This window comes from Rhinolophus ferrumequinum, chromosome 4 (genome assembly GCF_004115265.2).
Source record: "Rhinolophus ferrumequinum isolate MPI-CBG mRhiFer1 chromosome 4, mRhiFer1_v1.p, whole genome shotgun sequence".
Classification (NCBI taxonomy): domain Eukaryota; kingdom Metazoa; phylum Chordata; class Mammalia; order Chiroptera; family Rhinolophidae; genus Rhinolophus; species Rhinolophus ferrumequinum.
Genome location: NC_046287.1, coordinates 97,931,170 through 97,951,571, shown reverse-complemented (window position 1 = coordinate 97,951,571; position 20,402 = coordinate 97,931,170). Strand labels below are relative to the sequence as shown.

General features: G+C 44.7%; 1 protein-coding gene across 1 annotated transcript in view; it reads right to left on the bottom strand.

The window, feature by feature from the left end:
* ATP8A2 (ATPase phospholipid transporting 8A2) overlaps window positions 1-20,053 on the bottom strand; it is a 555,010-nt gene extending 534,957 nt beyond the window's left edge. Inside the window, exon 1 of the mRNA XM_033104468.1 lies at window positions 19,872-20,053. Coding sequence (XP_032960359.1) covers window positions 19,872-19,947 — 76 coding nt within the window. The 5' untranslated portion in view covers window positions 19,948-20,053. The remainder of the gene's footprint in view (window positions 1-19,871) is intronic.
* Window positions 20,054-20,402: the final 349 nt, after the last annotated feature.

Sequence of the window (20,402 nt, the reverse complement as noted above, 5' to 3'; positions counted from 1 at the left end):
TTCCTTTCCTCTCTTTCTTTGGTGGCGGGGTTTTGTTTTCTATTGCAAAATAAAACAGATACCGAAAACTACACAAAGCAAATGTATGTCTTAATGAATTATCCCAATGAAACACCCTTGCGGATGCCTGCCTGAGGCCAACTTCCCTGCATCACCGGTTCTCTCGAACGAGATGCCCTCCCCTTGGACTGGCCCTCCCTCGTTCTCAGCCTGCCTGTGGCCAGACAGGCACACCTAATCACACTGCAGAGGACAAGCCTGCCCAGCTGTAAAGGAGACCTGGAAACCCAAAACCACACAGTAGAATCTTTCCAGCCTGTTTTTAAGATGCACTTACGAGGTGATGACAGTTATACTGAAAATTCACTTAATTATTTGACAACAACCAAAACACCAAAAACAGTGTTTATAAAACAAAAGCCAGGCACTGTACATATTTTCTAGCTCCTCTCAACGATTGAGAGATGGTATTCATGTTTTATACGTTGGTGGACAGACTCTGAAAAGTTTCATAGTTTTCCCAAGATCTCATGACCAGTGTCTGGGACTTCAACCTCAGTCTGCCGGATGCAAACTCCTAGTCTCTTCCCAGTTAACCCGCTGTCTTATGTTAGTGAAAGGTAGCAGAATACGCCACTCCAAAATACGCCTCTTTGGCATAAGGATTATTTTGAGAAACTGCAGGCACAGGATATGCTCGGAAAACAGACTACAAGTTACCTTTTTGTAGGGGGAATTTACATTAGAAAGGGGGCCTGTACCTGGAAGAGAGCTATTGGCAGAGATCACTTCTTCACCTAGGAGACTCAGCCACACGGCAGGGCAGCCGTCCTCCTCTCACCTTCCCATGAATTGCCTTCTCCCAGCCCTGGAAGCCCCAGGCCTATCCTTTCCCTTGGCTCAGTAACTCAATCATCTGGCTGCCTTCTGAGTCTCTTATCTTTGGGGGGCTCTTGTACGTGCATACATAGGTACATAATTAAAATTTGGGTTTTTTTCTCTTATTAATCTGTCTTGTATCACAAGGAGTCTCAGTGAAGAACCTAGGAGGGTAGAGGGAAAAATATTTTTTAGATGAGATTTTCAATAAATTAGATTTTATTAGATTTTCAATAAATGGGTACTGAGTATCTATTACAGGCAAGGTACATACAAAATGAAATGAATCCACGATTCTTCCCTCAAGATGATGAAAGTCAAATAGAGGATTCAACAAGTATATAAAGAATTCTAAGAAAGTTAAATATATATATATATATATATATATATATGCATATATACATATACATACACACATGTGTATACGTGTATATATACACATATACATATATATATGTATACAAACACACACACACACACACACCGGGGGTGCCAAAAAAATGTATACATATGACTTGCATTCATCTTTTGTTATCAGTATATATTGAGTATTACAATTTTAATACAATTTTTTTCTTTCTTAAAATGGAAACACACACACACACTAACTAAAAAGTGATACAGATAAAGAGCCACGGTGGCTCAGAGGAAGAAGGGCCCATCAATCTTGATCAACCATGAAGGGCTCCCTGGAGGAGGGGACATTTGGGCCTGGCTTGCCATGTGCAGATGTGCAAAGGAAAGGCATGCTATGTGTAAAAGCAACAGAATTTTCTTCGGACTCAATGATCAGACCCTTAGTGTGGGACTCACTATCAGTCACTAGCACACACCGCTGACTTCCTCCGTGGGTCTCGGAGGTCAGCCAGCCAGTGCTTCTGTGTCCCAGGTGGGGGCCTGCACCTGACTGCATCTCACACCGCATGGGCTCAGCACTCAGGGACATCCTAGCTGCCTTTTCCCGTCCACTTCCATGCAATGCAATTGGATAACGTTAGCTTTTAATTCATGTATTTGCATATTGTACATTATGATAGAGTGTTGCTTGTTGGCATTTTTCAAACGATTTTCTCAACCACAAATAGGTGCCAAGGAAAATGGAACTGCTGCATGCTGTGATTTTGACCTGAGCCCTACACTCACTAAAGACAGCCTGTGCAAGAGCCCCCACCAAAATTCCTTCTGTAGGGCCTCCTGCAAGGGCAGAAACGTAAACATCCATAAAAGTAGGTTTCTTTTCCTTCCCAAAGACCAAAATTAATCTAAAGGGCTTCAACTTAAATTTTCTTTTATAATTATTGAACTCTTAAGATATTCCAGGCCCCTAAACAGAGGGCAAGGTGAGCTTCCTGCCTTCAAGGACCCACATGACAACTGTTTGTGGTGATGTTGACTTTCCTGTTATGTCCTCCACTAGACTAAGAACTTCTAGGGATTCAGATTTTTAATTTGTTTAACCTGATCATAAGCTCAGTGCCTGGCACTTTGGTGGCCTTCAACAAATGTTGCTAACTGATGAATAAATAAAGTAAATAGATGATGGAAGACTAGATGGACAATTGATGGATGGATAGACAAATGGATAGTTGGGCGAACAGTGGACAGAATAATAGGAGTCCAGGGTAGGGAGAAATCATGCTGGTTGGAGTATAAAGTGGGAGTAAGGGCTTGAGCAAGATTTATCAATAATAAAAATGCAGATAAATCCTCATAGTCAGACGTCTTCCTCTCTGATTTACTGGTTCAGAGTCAAGATGTATCTCAGAAACTCATTCTATTTTATTTCATCCCACATGGCCTCCAAATTGCCCCCTCCCCTCCCTACCTCCATCTAAATCTACAGGTCCTTCAAAACCTAACTCAAGGAGGGCCGGCCCGGTGGCTCAGGCGGTTAGACCTCCATGCTCCTAACTCCGAAAGGTGCCGGTTCGATTCCCATATGGGCCAGTGGGCTCTCAACCACAAGGTTGCCGGTTCGCCCCCTGCAACTAGCAACGGCAACTGGACCTGGAGTTGAGCGGCACCCTCCACAACTAAGACTGAAAGGACAACTTGAAGCTGAACTAAGATTGAAAGGACAACAACTTGAAGCTGAACTAAGATTGAAAGGACAACAACTTAAGCTGAACTAAGATTGAAAGGACAACTTGACTTGGAAAAGTCCTGGAAGTACACACTGTTCCCCAATAAAGTCCTGTTCTCCTTCCCCAATTAAAAAAAAAAAAAAACCTAACTCAAGGAAACGAGTAAATGATAAATGTGGTACATCCATGCAATAAAACACTAGTCAGCAGTACAAAGGAATGAAACTATAGACATGGATGAACCACTTCAAAAGCAGTGAGTGAAAGAAGCCAGACACAAAAGACTATTTATACACGATTCCCTTTGTCTGACATTCCAGAAAAGGCAAAACTTCAGGGCCTTAAGTAATATCAGTAGTTGTCAGGAGCTGGGAGAGGGGGAAGAGAATTGGCTACCAAAGTACATGGGAAAACTCTTGGGGTGATGAAATTATTCTGTGACTTGATTATATACAGCTGTATACAAAATCATCAAGCTATCCTCTACACCTAAAAAGGGTGAATTTCACTGTATGTAAATTATACCTTCATAACCCTGACTTTTCAAATAGCCTGTAGGGGAGGAAAGTTTTTCCTTCTACTCTTCTAGGTTCTTTGGCTGATCAAAGACAATGAGACCCAAGGCCAAGACAGGGAGTTGAGGCTTAGGTGCCATCTTGAGCTAAGGAATCGGATAGGGGCCTGGGCCTTCCAAGGGGAGGAGGGTAATTTGCAGGACGGTAAGAAGAGACGATGTCTGATAATTAAATGTTTGCCCTGCCACACAGATATGTCATTCCTATAAAACAAAGTTATCTCTGACAATAGCTCTTTTCTGGGCCAGGCCCCCCAGCTAGATTCTTTTAGGTAGTTAAGAGAGAGGTAAAAGTTTTTCTTGAGTCTGCTGGATCTTGATTGCCTTCAGTTGGTAAAACAATCCACATGCCAACGTGGCACATTTTGGGGAGGCTCATTCTGAACCCTTCAAGTCAAACAGTAAAAATCTCACTCAAATCCTCCTTTGAAAAGTCTATCATGACCTCTTTCTGCTTCCAATGTTCATTTATCAACCTCTTAACTCACTCAGCAATTAATGACGCCTTGTGGGCACTTCTTCTATTATTGTCTTGAAATATTGCTATTTATTTTTTATTATTTCCTGTTTATATGTCTCGGTCTTATCTCCCCAACCAGACGGTCAATCCCTTGGAAACAGTAACTGTGTAGTGCTGTGCATCCTTTATCCACAGCTAAGTACCCAGGTCGCTGCCTGACACATCAGACATGAGAAATGTTCAATAAATATTTGCGGATTTGAGTAAAAACCAGCTAAGTGAGGATATGTCAGGGACTTCTTCTTCAGTCCAAAGTTGAGTACGATAACTGATGTACAAACGCCTTTCTCCATTAATCACCCAGCACCTTTTCTTGCCACCTCTTCAAATGGCTACATCAGTCACTCATACGTTTCTCCTTCATGTAGCTCTCTAGTTGATTCATCACTGACACAAGATGAGAGATTGACTATTTCCAAGTAAACCCAGGCCAAGTTGAAGATGCCTCATGGACAGTTGCTGAACTGCGCTGATACCTCCTTCCTAGGTCTATTGTTCTACTTCATTTGCTGACAATTAGTGACCTCATTATGCCCAGAGCTTTAGTATTTTAGAGGGGAAAAAATATGCCAGAAATAATTTATCAGACTCAGCAAAATCACATTTCTATTTTAACATTACAAAATCCAATCATTTCTATTCCATTCTCCTTTCATCCGAAATGCTGGGATTTCTGATTTCCAAGCTTGCCTATTCTCAGTTCCTGAAAATAATATATAATGGCCATTTCCCTTTCCGTATTCCCTCAAATTTCAATTAAGTGCCAGTATCTTAATTAGATTTTAAATTTCCTTTTAAAAGGAAATGTAATCTTTTTATATATTTTTAATTTATAGTTGACAGACAATATTATATTAGTTTCAGGTATATAACATAGTAATTAGACATTTATATAATTTGTGAAGTGATCACCCCGAAAGTCCAGCACCCATGTGGCATCATACATAGTTATCACCATATTACTGACTATATTCCCTAGGCTGTACTTTACATCCCTGTGACCATTTATATAACTGACAATTTGTTCTTCTTAATCCCTTCCCCCTTTTCACTCATACCCCCACCCCCTCCCATCTGGCGAACACCAGTTTGTTCTGTATCCATGAGTCTGTTTCTGCTTTGTTTTAGTCTCTGAAGGGTGTTGGGGTGACTGTCCTCACATTGCCGAGTTTTGCCCTTACCCCTTAGCCGATTTCCTCCTGGATTTCTCTTAGCCTCCTTGGTGAACCTGTTTTCCATCAAAAAGACAGAGATGTTATGTTCTTCATGCACTTTCCCTCCTATCCCTCTTTGCCATGAGTTCTTCCTGTGTTCAGGCCACTCCTTCCAGAGGCGCTCTCCTGACCACGGGTACCAGTGTCCGCCCTCCAGCAAGTTAACCATCTTTTCACTGGGGCAGGACCCTGTGAGCCTGCCAGCCTTCCTATCTTTCTTCCTTCTTTCCTTAACTCTGGCATTAAATATGAAAGCTAACAGAATAATGTCTCCACCAGAACACCCTGGATGGCAAAAATATTTGAAGACATTAGTAATGAGAAAAAGGGTAATTAATATGTAGAAACATTTACATTGCATTTAATATTGAGAAATGTTTTCACGTTAAAGAAAAGCAACATCTAACTTAAAATTTTCTCATTTACAAAAACTCTTATAATTACAAAATGATCATTAGAACTGTCGGAAGTTACAGCTCTAAGTAATGTTTCAGTTACTTCGAGAGTTCTCTTTTTCTTCTGGAGGTGCCCCTAGGGAAGCTGGTGAAGGGGTTTATTATTTATACCCATTTTAGAGAGAAGGGCACTGGAGGCCATGCAACTGTGCATGTCCAACCAGTTCCACCCACAGGAAACACGGCTCTAGGGGTGAACACCTCCAGGGCTCCACCCAACGCCTCTGCCCCACTCACTCAGCGCTCCACCCTCCTCGAGTGGAAAGTGCTAAAGCTAATCTAGGATGTGACCTCAGCTCACAGCTCCCTTCAGAGTGACCTACAAAAGCAGAAGCAAATGTTTAGAAATAAATATGTATAAACATAAAAAGAAAGAAAAGCTTAAGACGTGGAAATATGTCCACTGAGACCCTGCCACTCAGACGCGTTTCCCCTATTTTAGTTGCCCCTAAAACACGCAGTTTGAGGTTCATGGACGCTTCCCGCTGCCCTGACAATTCCTCAGTGGCTTTCTAGGCAGAATCACCTCAACAAGGTTTTCTCAAGCTATTTAGTGCCTTAGATCCAAGCACAGAACGAGCCTGTTCTCTATTTCCAACACTAAAGGAGTGGGAGAATTTTCCCCGAAGGGTCCAGAGAGACAGTGATTGAACCCTATATATACAGGGGGGAATCAAAGTCAGGAAAAAAAAACAAAAACACATTAAATTGTTTCAGAATCTAAGTTGATGAGCTGGTCACACCTTTCATGCTTAGTGATGAGAGGAAATAACAATTTAGATCCCAAGAGGAAAAACATCCATCCCTAATATTAATGCTCAAACTGGGCTGAGCACAGTTTGCGTTAAGAAGTACAAGACTGCAATGGGTGCCAACTCAGCGTGCCCCATATCACCCCCAGTGACCAGGGTGAGGCAGGGAGGCTGGGTGACAGGGCTCTGCGTAACCACGGCACTCCACTAAGTTTACCAAAGCACCACGATCGGGTAGAAAACTGGTTTTGTTTCACAGGAAGAAGGCAATTCTCCCATGCATCTGCTGACATGCACAGAACTTTGTAACACTCTAAAAATTAAGCCCACTACGATCGTCATTAGACTTTCCAAAGACACCTATATCATATACAGTTCATATTATAGGGAGAGAATTTAACAACCTAGTTACAGACAAAATAAAATGGAGGAAGGTCAGGGCCCTGTATCCCTAGTATATTATTCTTGAAACAATTAAAATATTTTAATGCCATTGTTTTAGTTGTTATTTTTAGAATAATTCATAAGTAAACCAAAGTTTCAAGTAGTGTTAAGATGAGGAAAGGGGAGCTGAACGATTCGGTAACTTCCCCAATGACACCCAGCTATGACGTGCCAGGACAAAACTCAAAGGCAGGCCTGATTGGAGTCACCTGGGCCGACTAACCACAGACTGCGTTCAGCCTAAACTACAGCACGAATCAAATGAAAGTAGAGTTACAGACTCTGGTTGGCTTTTCCTCCTCAACCAGCATGGATGCGTTCAAGCACAGAAAGGAAAGAGCCGGGTAAACAGCCCTTATGGCTAATGTTGTCCTCCCCTACGTCATCGTGTAAGGGTTAGACCACTGAAGCAATGGTCCTCTGGAAAGTGAAAGACTAACAGTCTTCCTTTAGAGAGGGCTCCCCCGTTCATGGGACACAGAGAGGTTTGCGTGGAAGGACTAAGGAGCAGACCAGCTGTCGAGTGGGCCGCCTGCTGGCATGTCCACCGTCCCTGCACTCCCTGAAGACATGTGCACGGTCCCTGCAGCTTCCCTTGGCCTCTCCAGAGACTCTCAACTGAAAAAAATGAGTTCTAGACTCACAAAGCATTGAAGGTGCATGAACACCAGGCAAAACAGAAAGCAAACAGAACTCACACTCAAATAACACAGCAATCAGAAAAAGACTTAGAAATAAGTGTAATTCATATCCTCCAGGAAATGAGTGAGTCTTCAATACATGGAGCAATACTAGACTGTTAGGAAGAAAGAATCCATTAGAGACCTTGGAAATAGAATATATAACTGTTGAAATGAAAAGTCAATAAACACAAAAACTAGGAAGAACAAAAAAAAAGAAAACCAAAGCTGAAAAGCAAATTATTGAACTGGAAGCCCTTGCCAAGCAATTCTCCCAAAATGGGGCCTCAGGAGATGAAGAACATAGAAGGAAAATTAAGAAACCTGGGGGCAGACAGGGGTGTCAACAGCAGGCTAACTAAAGTTATGGGCAGGAAGAAGGGGAATACCGGGAAGGAATACTTGGCAATGTAAGATATGAGAATTTCCCACAAAAAAGAAAGACACAATTCTCAAATTGAAAGGGATTTCTAGTGCTGAGCATTCAACTAGTGGGGGGCGGGGGGGACTCAGACCACCATATTGAAATTTGCAAGCGTCAAGGACAAATATATCAGTAAAAAATTAATCAAAAAGAAAAATAGCTTAGCTGCAAAGGAACAAGAATCAGAGTGACATAGATTCTTATCAGCAAATCTGGGTACAGGAAGGCAATGAAACTGTATCCTGAAACTGCTGAAGGAAAAGAATTTTGAGTCTAGAACTTTGTATTCAGCAAAAGTATGGCTTAATGGCAAGGATGACATAAAAGCATTTTCAGGGACACAGAGAACCAGTGTACCACTCACAGATGGTCACAGAGAGATCCTAGGGGATCTACTTCAACAAGACATTAGTAAATACCTATTTACTCTCTGGAACCAAGTCAAGTGATTTTGAGGAAGGGAGTGGATGAGGGAAGAAAATTGTGCCACAGTTTTTGTCTTTTTTCTGGGGGGCTCACCATGGAGAGGAAAATTACATATGTGTGTGTGTGTGTGCGTGTGTGTGTGTGTGTACATAAATTAATTCTAGCCATTGTTAGGCAAAAAATAAGTAAATATGTGTGTTCGTAACAAAGAGTAATCTCTAGCAGAATAAGTTTGCAGTATAAATTTCAAAAAGCTAAGGAAAAATACTATCAAAAAAAACCCCTGAAACACCAAAAGCATAATCCATGAAAGAAAATATTGATAAATTGGATTTTGTTAAAATTAAAATCTTGTGCTCTGCAAAGGACACTTAGAGACTAAAAAGCCACAGACTGGGAGAAAATACTGGCAATACAGGTATCTGATAAAGGACTTGTATCTAAAATATTCAACGAACTCTTCCAACTCAACAATAAGGAAACAAATGACTTACAAATGGACAAAAGATCTGAATAGATACTTCATCAAAGAAGATGTAAAGATGGCAAATAAGCACATGAAATGATGCTCCACATCATATGTCATCAGGGAAATACAAATTAAAATAACAAAGAGGTTCCACTACACACCTATTAGAATGGCTGAAATCCAGAAAACTGACAATACCAAATACTGGTGAGGATGTGGCGCAGCCGGAACTCTCACTCATTGCTGGTGGGAATGCAGAACGGTGCAGCCACTTTGGAAGGGGGTTTCTTACAAAGGTAAATATGCTCTCACCACATGATCCAGAAACCATGCTCCTTGGTATTTACCCAAAGGAGTTGAAAATTGATGTCCATACAGCGACCTGTTCATGGATGTTTACAGCTGCTTTATTCATAATTGTCGTAACTTAGAATCAACCAAGATGTCCTTCAACAGATTTATGAATAAATGAACTGTGGTGCATCCAGACAATAGAACATTATTCAGGGATTTTTTTTAATGAACTATCAATCCACAAAAATACATGGAAGAATCTTAACTGTGTATATCACTAAGCAAAAAAAGCCAATCTAAAAAGGCTACATTCTGCATGATTCCAACCAAATGATATTCCGGAAAAGGCAAAGCTATGGAGACGTAAAAAGATCAGGGATTGGGGGTGGGAGGGATGAATGGGCGGAGCACAGAGGATATTTAGGGCTGTGGAAATACTCTGTGAGATGCTGTAATGGTGGTCACATGTCATTACACATCTGTCACAGTGTGACACTACAGTGCTCACCTTCCGGTGTGACACCACAGCACTGAACTCAGAGTCCACACAGACACCTAAGACGTCCTGTCCATCGCCTCAGCATCATATTGCTGGCATTGCCTTGGTGCATCTTGTCGACACATCATCTTGCACGAAAGAGCCGGGATGATGGATTCAGAACCACGGAATACCTCTGCTGCCCTGGCCACTTCAGTCATACTCTACAGTCATGCTCGTAAAGCCAAGACCCGCACGGACACATCACAGACTGCAGACACAGAGCTCTGCATCGTACAGATGCGCAGACTGGGCGTCCGATCCCGGCCGGAAAGCACAGTAACCACACATCCCTGATACAAGGTAACCACCACACAAGTATCATCTTGGTTACCAACACTCTGTATTATCACAGCCCATCATTTCACCGATGTGGTTTAAAAGAAAATTCCCAAAAACTCAAAATCGTGAACAAGCTAAAACGTCTAGCTCCATCCCCTAGTAATAAAACCTGCTTTTTCTTCTCACCAAGACGCAGTGGCGCTAACAGCCTGCTGGGGTTTAAACACCGCCTCCTCGGGTCTTTTTCTTTGGTAGTATTTACGGCCTCTGTGTTTCTGAGACACTCATTTGAGAAAGTAATATATCATGGAGAAAAATACACTAAGAGGGAAATATTTTAAAAACGTGTTGTTTGAAAAAAACCAACTCAATTCCAATGACTGAATGGCCTCTGGGAAGAGAAAACTGCCACTGAGATGTCCACGGCCTGTAAAGGAGGTTGTTTTATGGGCCGGTAAGACTTGCCAGTTGCTCTCCTAGACTGGGCAGCACATGTTCAAAAGCTCATGTAACCACAACTGCAAGTGTATAATATTAGAAGCTCCTCCCTGCAAATACTGACTGATCGTATGCGACAACAGCCAAGGACTCAAGCAACTAGACTTCATTAGCGTTTCGGTTCAAAGAAATACAATAGACATTCGCAGTACCGTGACCCAGTTCATTCTCAAAATTCATTTTAGGTGGATATATTCGACTGTGCCCAGGGGAGGTTTTCTCTCAATGTAAGAGGAAGACAAGATTACCCTGAAAAGAATACTGGAGGAGTCTGAAGACACAGCTCTCGTCCCTCACTGTCCCTGGAACACTGCGCAGTCCTGGAATTGGACCTTTCTTAGCCTTGGTTTCCTCACCTAGTAATGAGGGTTTTGGGCTGCCACATGATTTTATTTCTGAAAGTCTGCAACCCCATGAACAGTCAATCAAAAACTTTCAGACAAGACGATCCATAAGAGTCTTGCCCAATAGAACTACAGTGCAAGCCACAGACACAATTGGAAATGTCCTACTTGCCACACTCAAAAAAGTAAAAAGAAACGCAGAAAATAATTTAATAATCTATTTCATTTAACTCGACGCAGCCAGAATATGATTTCAATGCACACTAAGCATAAAACATTCGTGAGATGCTTTACATTCCTTTTTAGAGTAAGTCTTCAAAGCCCCGTGTGCGTGTTCCCCTCAGAGCACAGCGCAGGTCCCTCTCACACATCTCAAATTCATTAGCCACATGCAGCTGTGGCCGCCGGATCGAGAAAGTCACCTTCAACTTTGATAATGTCTGACCCTATGAAGTACTGCCTACTCTGCGCAGTGTCTTGGGCTCTCTGAAGGACAAATGCTGGACGGGGGAGGAGGAATTACAACTCTTCTTCTTGCCCCTCACCAGGAAGAGCTTCTACCCCATCCCCCGCTCCCTGCTTCCCTTCTATAGCTTGTTGATCCCAACTCAGCCAGCCTGTCCTCTCACCTCTGATGTCGCCCTGGTTCGGGCCCTCACCTGGAGTATGACAACAGCCCCGAACAGTGCACTTCATTTGCAGTCTTCGCTGATCTTTACATCCAGCCCAATTTCTTTCTACCTGCGTCACCTTCTCAATCACCTGCCCACACTGGTGTCTTCCCTTGAGAAAATCTGCCTGAATCCTAACAGCAGAAAATCAGACAGTGGAAGAGTTCCACAGAGCTGAATAGACGTATTTCAACGTGAACATGAACTGGACCCAGAGAGTCTATTTCTCTTATTCTTGCCAGCTCAAATGAAAGGGACGTAGCGGGAGGGGCGGAAGGGGACACAACAGAAACAGAACTGCTACCCTATACTCTTAGCAGCCCAGGCAGGTTAGACTCAGCTGCTGAGTGAGTCCAGCCATTCCAGGGGACCAGAGATCACTTAGTGGGTCTGCTCCAGTAACTCTTTGGGAGTTCCAAGATAAAAATTCTGTAGTGTTAAAACCAAAGTTGTGTTTCCTGAGTGCATTAGAATAAAGAAACAAAATAGAAGGGCATCTTAAATAAGGATAATCATTCTGTGGCTAAAAATAGTTGATGAGGCCTGATCCTGCGGCACTCACCTGGATGGATCATCAGCCAGGACCCTTTCCTCCCTTTGAACGTGAACTTCTCCCTGATACGAAGCTACCATTTAAGGCCTCGGAGAAAAGCAACCATTTTTGAACTTAGTGTCTGGAATGAGATTCCAAATGTCAGAACAGAGAAGTACTGACTCCATATAGTAGTTTACTGACCCTGGTTTCCCACAGGATCAGTCTCGGTAACGAGTTTAAAATATTTACAGTAATCCTGGGATGCTCAGTGCTGCTTACGGCTCACACAGCACCTCTGGAGACAGAGAAGGGAAAACCAGCCCCCAGGCGCTTCACTGGAATGTGTGAAATGTGACATTTCCTTATTATTTGGTATAAGATTACAAAAGAGGGGGAACCTTACTTGCAAATATAAAAACCTCTAAATCAAAGTTAATTAGGATTAGGTCGACTTTTAGGATGAAATCTGACGATATATCAGATTCTGAAACTTAGAGAGGCAGTGAGCAAGGTAAGAGATGAACTCTCAGAGCAACAGACTTACACACATAATAATGCGTGTGCGTGTGTACACACACACACACACACACACACATACACACATCTGTGGTAATACGGGGGCCCAGCGCGCCCTCCAGGATCATGGCTGATGAACGAACAGTGTCATTCTTGCACCCTCGTGTATCTACGCAGGTACACCCAGGTAGCCATGCAGGTCTGATGGTGCCCTTTCGTGCTGTCAGGGTACCCTGCTGTGCAATTGACCACCCCCACGTCAGCACTGCTCCATCTAGGCAAGGGTCCTCCGTTAGGCCCTGTTCCGGGGTTTGCCCTTGATGGGAATGGAGAGAAACTCATTTTCATGAGGTCACTTTTATTTTTAACCCTTCCTAATGGTTGTTAACATTGCTCTGAGCACTTTTACCGGCCTAAATGGATGTAAATAACCTCTGGTATTCAGTGTGGTATTGACCAGAGGTTATATTTAGTAAATGTAAAGATCCAAGGAGGAAAGGTAGACACTCATCTTTAAAGATGCTTTATACACATCCGCCCATAAATGTTTAAAAACTTTGTAGAGAATAATTTTAATTTAATCTATTTGTCTAGCTGTCACCTCCATCAGATCAGGGTTTAAGATAAAATATCCGCTGGAAAAATAAAATCAATTATTAAACAGAAGCCATCACGCTTATCAGCTACCTGTAGGGTAGGCAATGGCCTTGAAGGCAGGACGACTTTTAGCAGAAGGTAACAACCTTCAGAGACATTAGAGAATGAACACCCTGTCTATAATCAGAGTTCTTGGCGGGTAGTCACATACACCTGGATAATGACACGAAAAGAACCCTTCAATTCTCCAGTAATGACCCTACACAATCATCTCCTAGTTAGGCCTCTATTGATTGTTAGATTTGGAGGAGGGAAAATGATAACAACTGACGTTTTTGCCAATTCTGCTCTTATGCAGAGTATCTAGGTAGACGCGTTGACCTTGGTTGATGAAGGGCAACATGAGAAAGACCTGACATATTGTCAATATAAGCTTGATTACATCATAAAGTTATCTGAATGAATCAATAACCAATGCATGTACTTTTATACACATTATTCCTCACTAGTCACAACAACCCCATGAGATACAAAGTTCATTTGCATCCTCATCTGTAACAGAAGTAAAGGAGGCTTTTTCATGTCATCATATAGGTAGCAAATGACCGTTAAAATTTGAATCCAATTCACTCTAACCCTAAAACCTGGTGTGTCAACCCCTATATACATGTTACTACCTCAAAGAAACTTCCAAACATAATCTAGACCATTGGACCAAGTCCAAAAATAATCCATGACAGAGCTCAGTCAAATCTTTACTTATTGAGTACAGAAAATGGGAGGAAATTAGGCCCAGTTCTGTATTTATTTCCATTTGAGGAAGAGGAAACATTGTGGAATGAATGAACTTGTTCTGTTCAACTTAGGTGTGCTATTGAACTAGGCAGGCTGGAGATGGTAGAAAGCACACTGGCCTTGGAAATTAGCTGGTCCTGCTGGACATTAACCAGCAAGAAAAGAACATTTCTGAATCGTTCTTATCTGTGAAATCAGGGGACTCAGCCATCGCTGAGATACTGTCCGGCCCTTACATTCTAACATTACAGCTCCTCGTACTTTTAGCCACCCCAATTCTCCTCATTCTCCCCCTTGAAACGTGGAATAGGTTGGTATGTGTAAACTAAGTCCACACAGGAACCCTGTATACGCAGAGCAAAACCAAAAAGCCCTCTGATGACCAGGAGCGGGCAGAAGACATGAGTGGAAGTGTGTGGGATCTGGAGGAGGGCTCCAGGGCCGGTTTCTGGAAGAGCTGCCATCCTCCGGTGTCTGGATTTGGTCTGTGCGCTTACTGCCTGCTCTTCATCGCTAATCTGTTCGCATTTCGCCAAATCCATGAATTCAGTACGACAGGAAGGAAGCGTCTGCTTACATACCACTGACACCATAGTCCATAGAAAAGAGCCACCCCTTCCTTTAGGTTCTCACTACTCACCCCGCGCCACACACTCATACACACACTCACCCACGTCACTTCCCTGTTTGTCTGTGGGTCCCATCCATGAGTGTCAACGCCGGGCAGGATAAGAGAGTTGAGAGCACGCACCACGCGTGTTGTGACCTCTGCTCTGCTCTCTGCTCTAGCAGCAGGAGCAGTGCCTGGCACATAGTATGCACTCAATATATATTTGTTACAGTCAACAGCTCTGTTTCCAGTCTCCCTTAGTGCACCGAAAGGCTCCGCCCTGAGCCGACGGGAGGCTCCATGAGGCAGGAAGAACCCCTCTTATTAGTCTTTGTATTCCACACCCTGGTAAAATGTCTCAGACACGCTGGTACAAAATACATCTTTAGAGAAAGGTAGAAGTGACAAAAGCATAATTCAGTATCCTTGTTAAGAGAGGGGGTCAAAGATATTTTTTAGCGAGAAATAATAATCCCAGAATTATTTTACTAAAACAGTATGCGGCTCAGCATATAATCTTGAAGCAGATTGTGATCTTTGATCCTTTCATTACTAGTTTGCAAAAAAATGAGAAGCATAATTTTAAGGGAATAAACCACTGTCTAAGTTCACCCTGCTCCAGACCCTACCAAAATATAACAAATAGAAAGTGACATGTCAAGCACTAAGTTTCCCAAACACCCTGGCTCTGCTGTGTTATAGAAATAGGTGGTGTATAATTGCCCCGAGCGAACGTCCTATCAATGAAAGTATCATAATATAACTCGAATGTCTTGGATGGGAACATATTACAACACCTGAAGCGTGACAATTAACTGTTTTCTTTTGATGAAAATTTACTTCGGTTTGCTTTTTTTTTTTCATTAGGAGATCATTTTAGATTCACAAGCAGTTATAAGAAATAATACAGAAAGGCTGTCTGGATCCTTTGCTCAGTTTCTCCCACTGGAAACATCTTAAAAACTATAGTACAATAATCACAACCAGAATATTGATACGGGGTAAGTCAGGAGACAGAACATGTCTTTCCCACAAGGATCCCTCACGTTGCCCTTTCAACCTTCTCCCCCCCAACACCCGCCTTCACCCTTGGCAACCACTAATCTGTTCTCCACTTCTATAATTTTGTCATTTCAGGAATGCTGTGTAAGTAGGATTAGACATCACGTAAACTTTGGGGATTGGGCTTTTTTCACTCAGTGCACTCCCTGGAGATCCATCCCAGTTGTTGGGTACACCAGTAGTTGGTTCCTTCTTAACTGCCGAGTAGTACTCCATGGCATGGATGTACCACAGTTTGTTTAATCATCCAGCCATTGAAGACCATCTAGTTTTTGGCTATTACAAACAGAGCTGCCATGTAATACTGACGTAACATGTTTTCCTGTGAAGATATTTCCATTTCTCAGGAATAAATGCCCAAGAGTATATTGGCTGTGGCTAAAGGAAGTCACATGTTTACCTTTACAAGAAATGGCCAGACATTTTTCCTGAGTGGCTGTACCATTTTAAATCCCCAGCAACAATGTCTCAGTGACCCAGTTTCTCTGCATCCTTGCCAGGATTTGGTGATGTCACTGCTTATTATAGCCATTCTGCTAGGTGTGCCATGATTCACTTTTAATGAACACAGAGATCCAGGGACGAAAGGGAGAGACTCCCACAACCATCTGGGAATCTTTAGGTATTTTCCTGGTCCCTCATGATTGTCTTAATCTGCACAATAAATGAGCCTCTGCCCTTACTGAAGTTCTGGGTAGGAAGGGAAGAGCACTTCTTTAGTGTATTACAGAACAGCTACTGAACTCCGACAGTAAATATTATACTCAACTTAAAATGCTGGAAGCATTTCCTGTAGTGTCCTAAGAGCAAAACAAGCATGGCACTTCCCAGTCAACCTTTTACTGACAGTACTAGCAAATATAATCCAATAAGGAAAAAATAAGAGTTATAACAATGATGAAGGAAGAAGCAAAATTATTATTTGCAGATAATGAGATTGTCACAGAAAATTAAGAGAATCCATAATCTATCAAAATTTATGAGACAATTCACTGGGTTGTTGGATATAAAATCAATAGAAAAATCCAGTAACTTTCCTAGACACCAGCAACAACCAATTAAAAATGTAAATTTTGAATAATCCCATTCATTATAGAAACAGAAGTATCTTGGAATGAACCTTTTAAAATGCATGGAAACCTCATGGAGAAAATTATGGCACTTTAACACAAGACATAAAAGATATGAACTGATGAGCGATATCACATTTGTAGTTAAGAAGACACAACATTTTTTAAAATGTCTATTCTCTCCAGATTAATCCATAAACTTAATGGAAATTTAACCAAAATCCTAACAGGATATTTTTGGCTTTGTTTTTGCTTTGTTTTCAGAAAAGTCTCTTTTAAAAAATACATCTGGAAAGCGGCTCATCCCAGTTGGCTGTGGGATCAAATACGTCCCTAATTGTGGCCTCTGGACAAATGATGGGCCCCGCACTCACTGAGAGCTTCAGAGCTGCCACTCCTTACTCATGCCCACTTCCAGTCAAAGAAAAAACAAATGGAAGAGTAAAGGACCAAAAAGAGCCAAGACATTTTTGCAGAATGGGTGAAGAAGCTGCCCAAAGCTTTGAGTGCTGGTTCTGCCAACAGCAATGCCCCACTCCGGGCTCCCATCGCTATCCACTGGAGAAAAAGAAGAGGTTTCAGAGCTCAGGACACTCCTGGACCAGCCCCCCAGCTTCCAACCATCCCTCCCCTCGAGACACTCACACCTCTATGACACCTCGGCAGCTCTATCTGCCTGGGTCATCATCCAAACAAAACGGCCTTATGTGGCCCCATGCCCAAGTTCAGCCGAGTCACCCCAGAGGGCCCTCCCCCTTCCTCACACAGTGTGTAAATATTCTAAATAGATCCGTCTCTTACACCATCCTCTCTGTCTTCTAGAACTTGCAGCCTGTCATCAGCAAGAGGCCCCCTAGCCTCCCGCTCTGGCCTCTGGCCTGCACTGCTCTGCCCTGATGACCCTGCTTCTCATTGCTGACCACAGATCACTGGCCCTCCCTTCTCCCTGAAAGCGCCTTACTTTGACATTCATGCCATCGACTGTTATGATTGCAGTATTAGTCTTAAAACATCCTTTCTGGAACACCAAACCTCCTCCGGCTACCACTCGATTTGCTCTCCCCCCCCTTCTACAAAATGTACCCAAAAGAGTTTTCTAGACATGCTGTTCCTGGTGTCTGTCCTCTTAGTCTCTCTCAAAACTGCTTTGTAGACATTGATCTCAACGGTGACACCAAAATAGCTCTTTGCAAGGTCACCGATGACCTGCACGTCTCCACATCCAACAGTCCGTCTCGGGCCTCATCTTCCTTGAGGTGTCAGCCGCGCTGGGCACAGCTGAACACCCCCCCCCCCCGCCCTCCGGCTTCCTGCACATTTGACCCCCCAAGCTGCTCACAACCGTTCTCGGGGTCTCTTCTGACCTCACTGGTCATCCTCTCAGCCCTTTTGCTGTTGCTCTAATCTCCATGACCTTGAAATGTCAGCGTGTCCAGGACCCTGTGCAAGGACCCCTCTCCTTTTGGCCACATCTATCCACACTGATGACATAATCTGCAGGGCCCAGTGCAAAATGAAAATGCAGGCTCCTTGTGCAAAAATTATTAAGACTTCCAAGACAGGAGCAGCTGAGCATTAAGGCAAATGCAGGCAGCACCCATGGAGCCGTCCTGCTGAGGACTCGTGAATTTCTCTCTCTGCTCTAAAACAGTCCCCTGAACTCCAGGCTCCTAAATCTAACTCTCTACTAAACATCTCTACTTGGCTTTCTAGTAGGCACTTCTTAGGTTCAAAATCAAATCCCTGACCACCACCCCTCCTTCCACAAGAGAGAACCCGGTTCTTTCTGTCGTCTTCCCCATCTCAGTAAGAGGCGCCTTGTCCATGTTTCTGAGACCCACACCTCCACGCGACCTTTGACTCTCCTGTTACTTAAGCCTCACCTCCAAATCAGGAGCAAATGCTGTTGGCTCTACCTTCAAACCCATGAGGATGTGCCCACCCCCCTCCTTCCACCTTAGCTCTGCCAGGGGAACCATCTGGCACCTGGATTATTGCTGTCCACTCCCACTGGGCTCCCTGCTTCAGCCCTTACGCCCCACGGTCTGGTCTCAACTGGTCAGCCCCGTGATCTTTTTACACTGGGATTCCTGTCCAAATTTATTTGAAGGTGCCCTTATATTACTCAAATTTAAGAAACACTGGTCCAAATTACCTAATAAGCTGTTTCCCTCTCACGTTACTCAACTACAGAAATAATAAAGTCAGTGATTTTTATATGCCTATTTTCTCAAAGCAAGAAACACAAAGATTACAAGTGACCTCGGCTCCAAATTGCAAACCCTGTGCCTTCTTCATATCAAAGATCTACCTACAAACTTGCCAGGAATCCTGAAATGGTAAGAAATCCAATCGTTTTTGAAGCTCCCTTTCAGTTTTTCATTAGCTAAGGGTCTGGGAACCGTCACGTACCATAATCACATAATCACAAAACACCCAACTCCACAAGATTTTGGTTTCTAAATATGTAAATAATAATAACAACAACAATAATACAGGCGTCTACCGACGTGAGGGGTGGGAAATGCTGTCTGAAGCGCCAGGTGCGGCATTAAACAATTAGGCGGCCCAACGCCCAGGCGCCTGCCACCTGCGGGCTGTGTGCCGGGCGATCCCCACCGGGGCTGGGTGGCTGCGCGGTGGGCGCGCGAGAGGCCCGAGGGCCCGGGAGTGAAAAACACTCGCGTGACCTTCTGGCTCCCTCTGAGCCCTGCGGGAAACACTGCAAACGGCAAGGCCGGGCGCCAGCGGGAGAGGCGGGATGGTCTCTGCGCCCACCAGCCGTACCCACCGCGGTGGGAGACGACCGGGCACTGCCGCCTGGGTCACAGCCACCAGCCACCGCCACCACGCGCTGGGGCGGGCGGGCATGCGCAGGGCGCGCTCACACGCGCACCCGTGCCGGGGGCGGGCCGGGGTCTCTGACGCCCCCCGCCCCCTCGCAGGCCTGTGGACCTTAACGGCTTCGCCAGTGCAGTGGCGCCCAGCCCCCCAGGTACGGGCAGCGCGTAGCAGGGGTGGATCCTGCGGCCCAAGGATCCCAGGGAGGGGAGGCCGGCCAGAGGGCGGGGCAGTGTCACCTAACAGCGCCCGCGCCGGCCCCGCGGACCCTCCCTCCCCGAGTCCCTCCCCTCTCACCTACGGACGAGCCGATCCTCGACCTTCGAGGCAGGGACATCTTAAGAGCTCTGTCCAGGCCGGAGCCGCTCAGCATCTCGCCCCAGTCGGGGGCTCCGCGGCCCCGGGCGAGTGGCGGAGGCTGCGCACACGCCTGGCTGGGCCGGCGGCCCGAGGGTCCTGGGCGGACGCGCGCCGGGCCCGGGCTGCAGGGGCGGCCGGGAGCGCGGGCTCCGGAGCCGCGGCCGCCGCCGGAGGGTGCGCGTCCGTGCCGCAGCGGCGGGCCACTGCGGCGGCGCCCGCGAACGTCCCGCGGCGGCCTCGCGGGCCCGGGATGCGGCGGCGGGGGAGGGGTACGGCCTGCAGCGGGGAGTCCCGCGCGAGGAGGAGCGGGGCGGGGAAGAATCTGAAACGTTAGGCAGGACTAAGGGGGTTAAGTGGCGGAGAAGGCGATGGGGTGAGATTGTGGGATGTGGGGGTGCATCGGCGCTTTGGGGGACGCTTCTAGGAGATGGAAGCCCCTCGGGGTACCGTTTTCGGTCTGTGCCTATC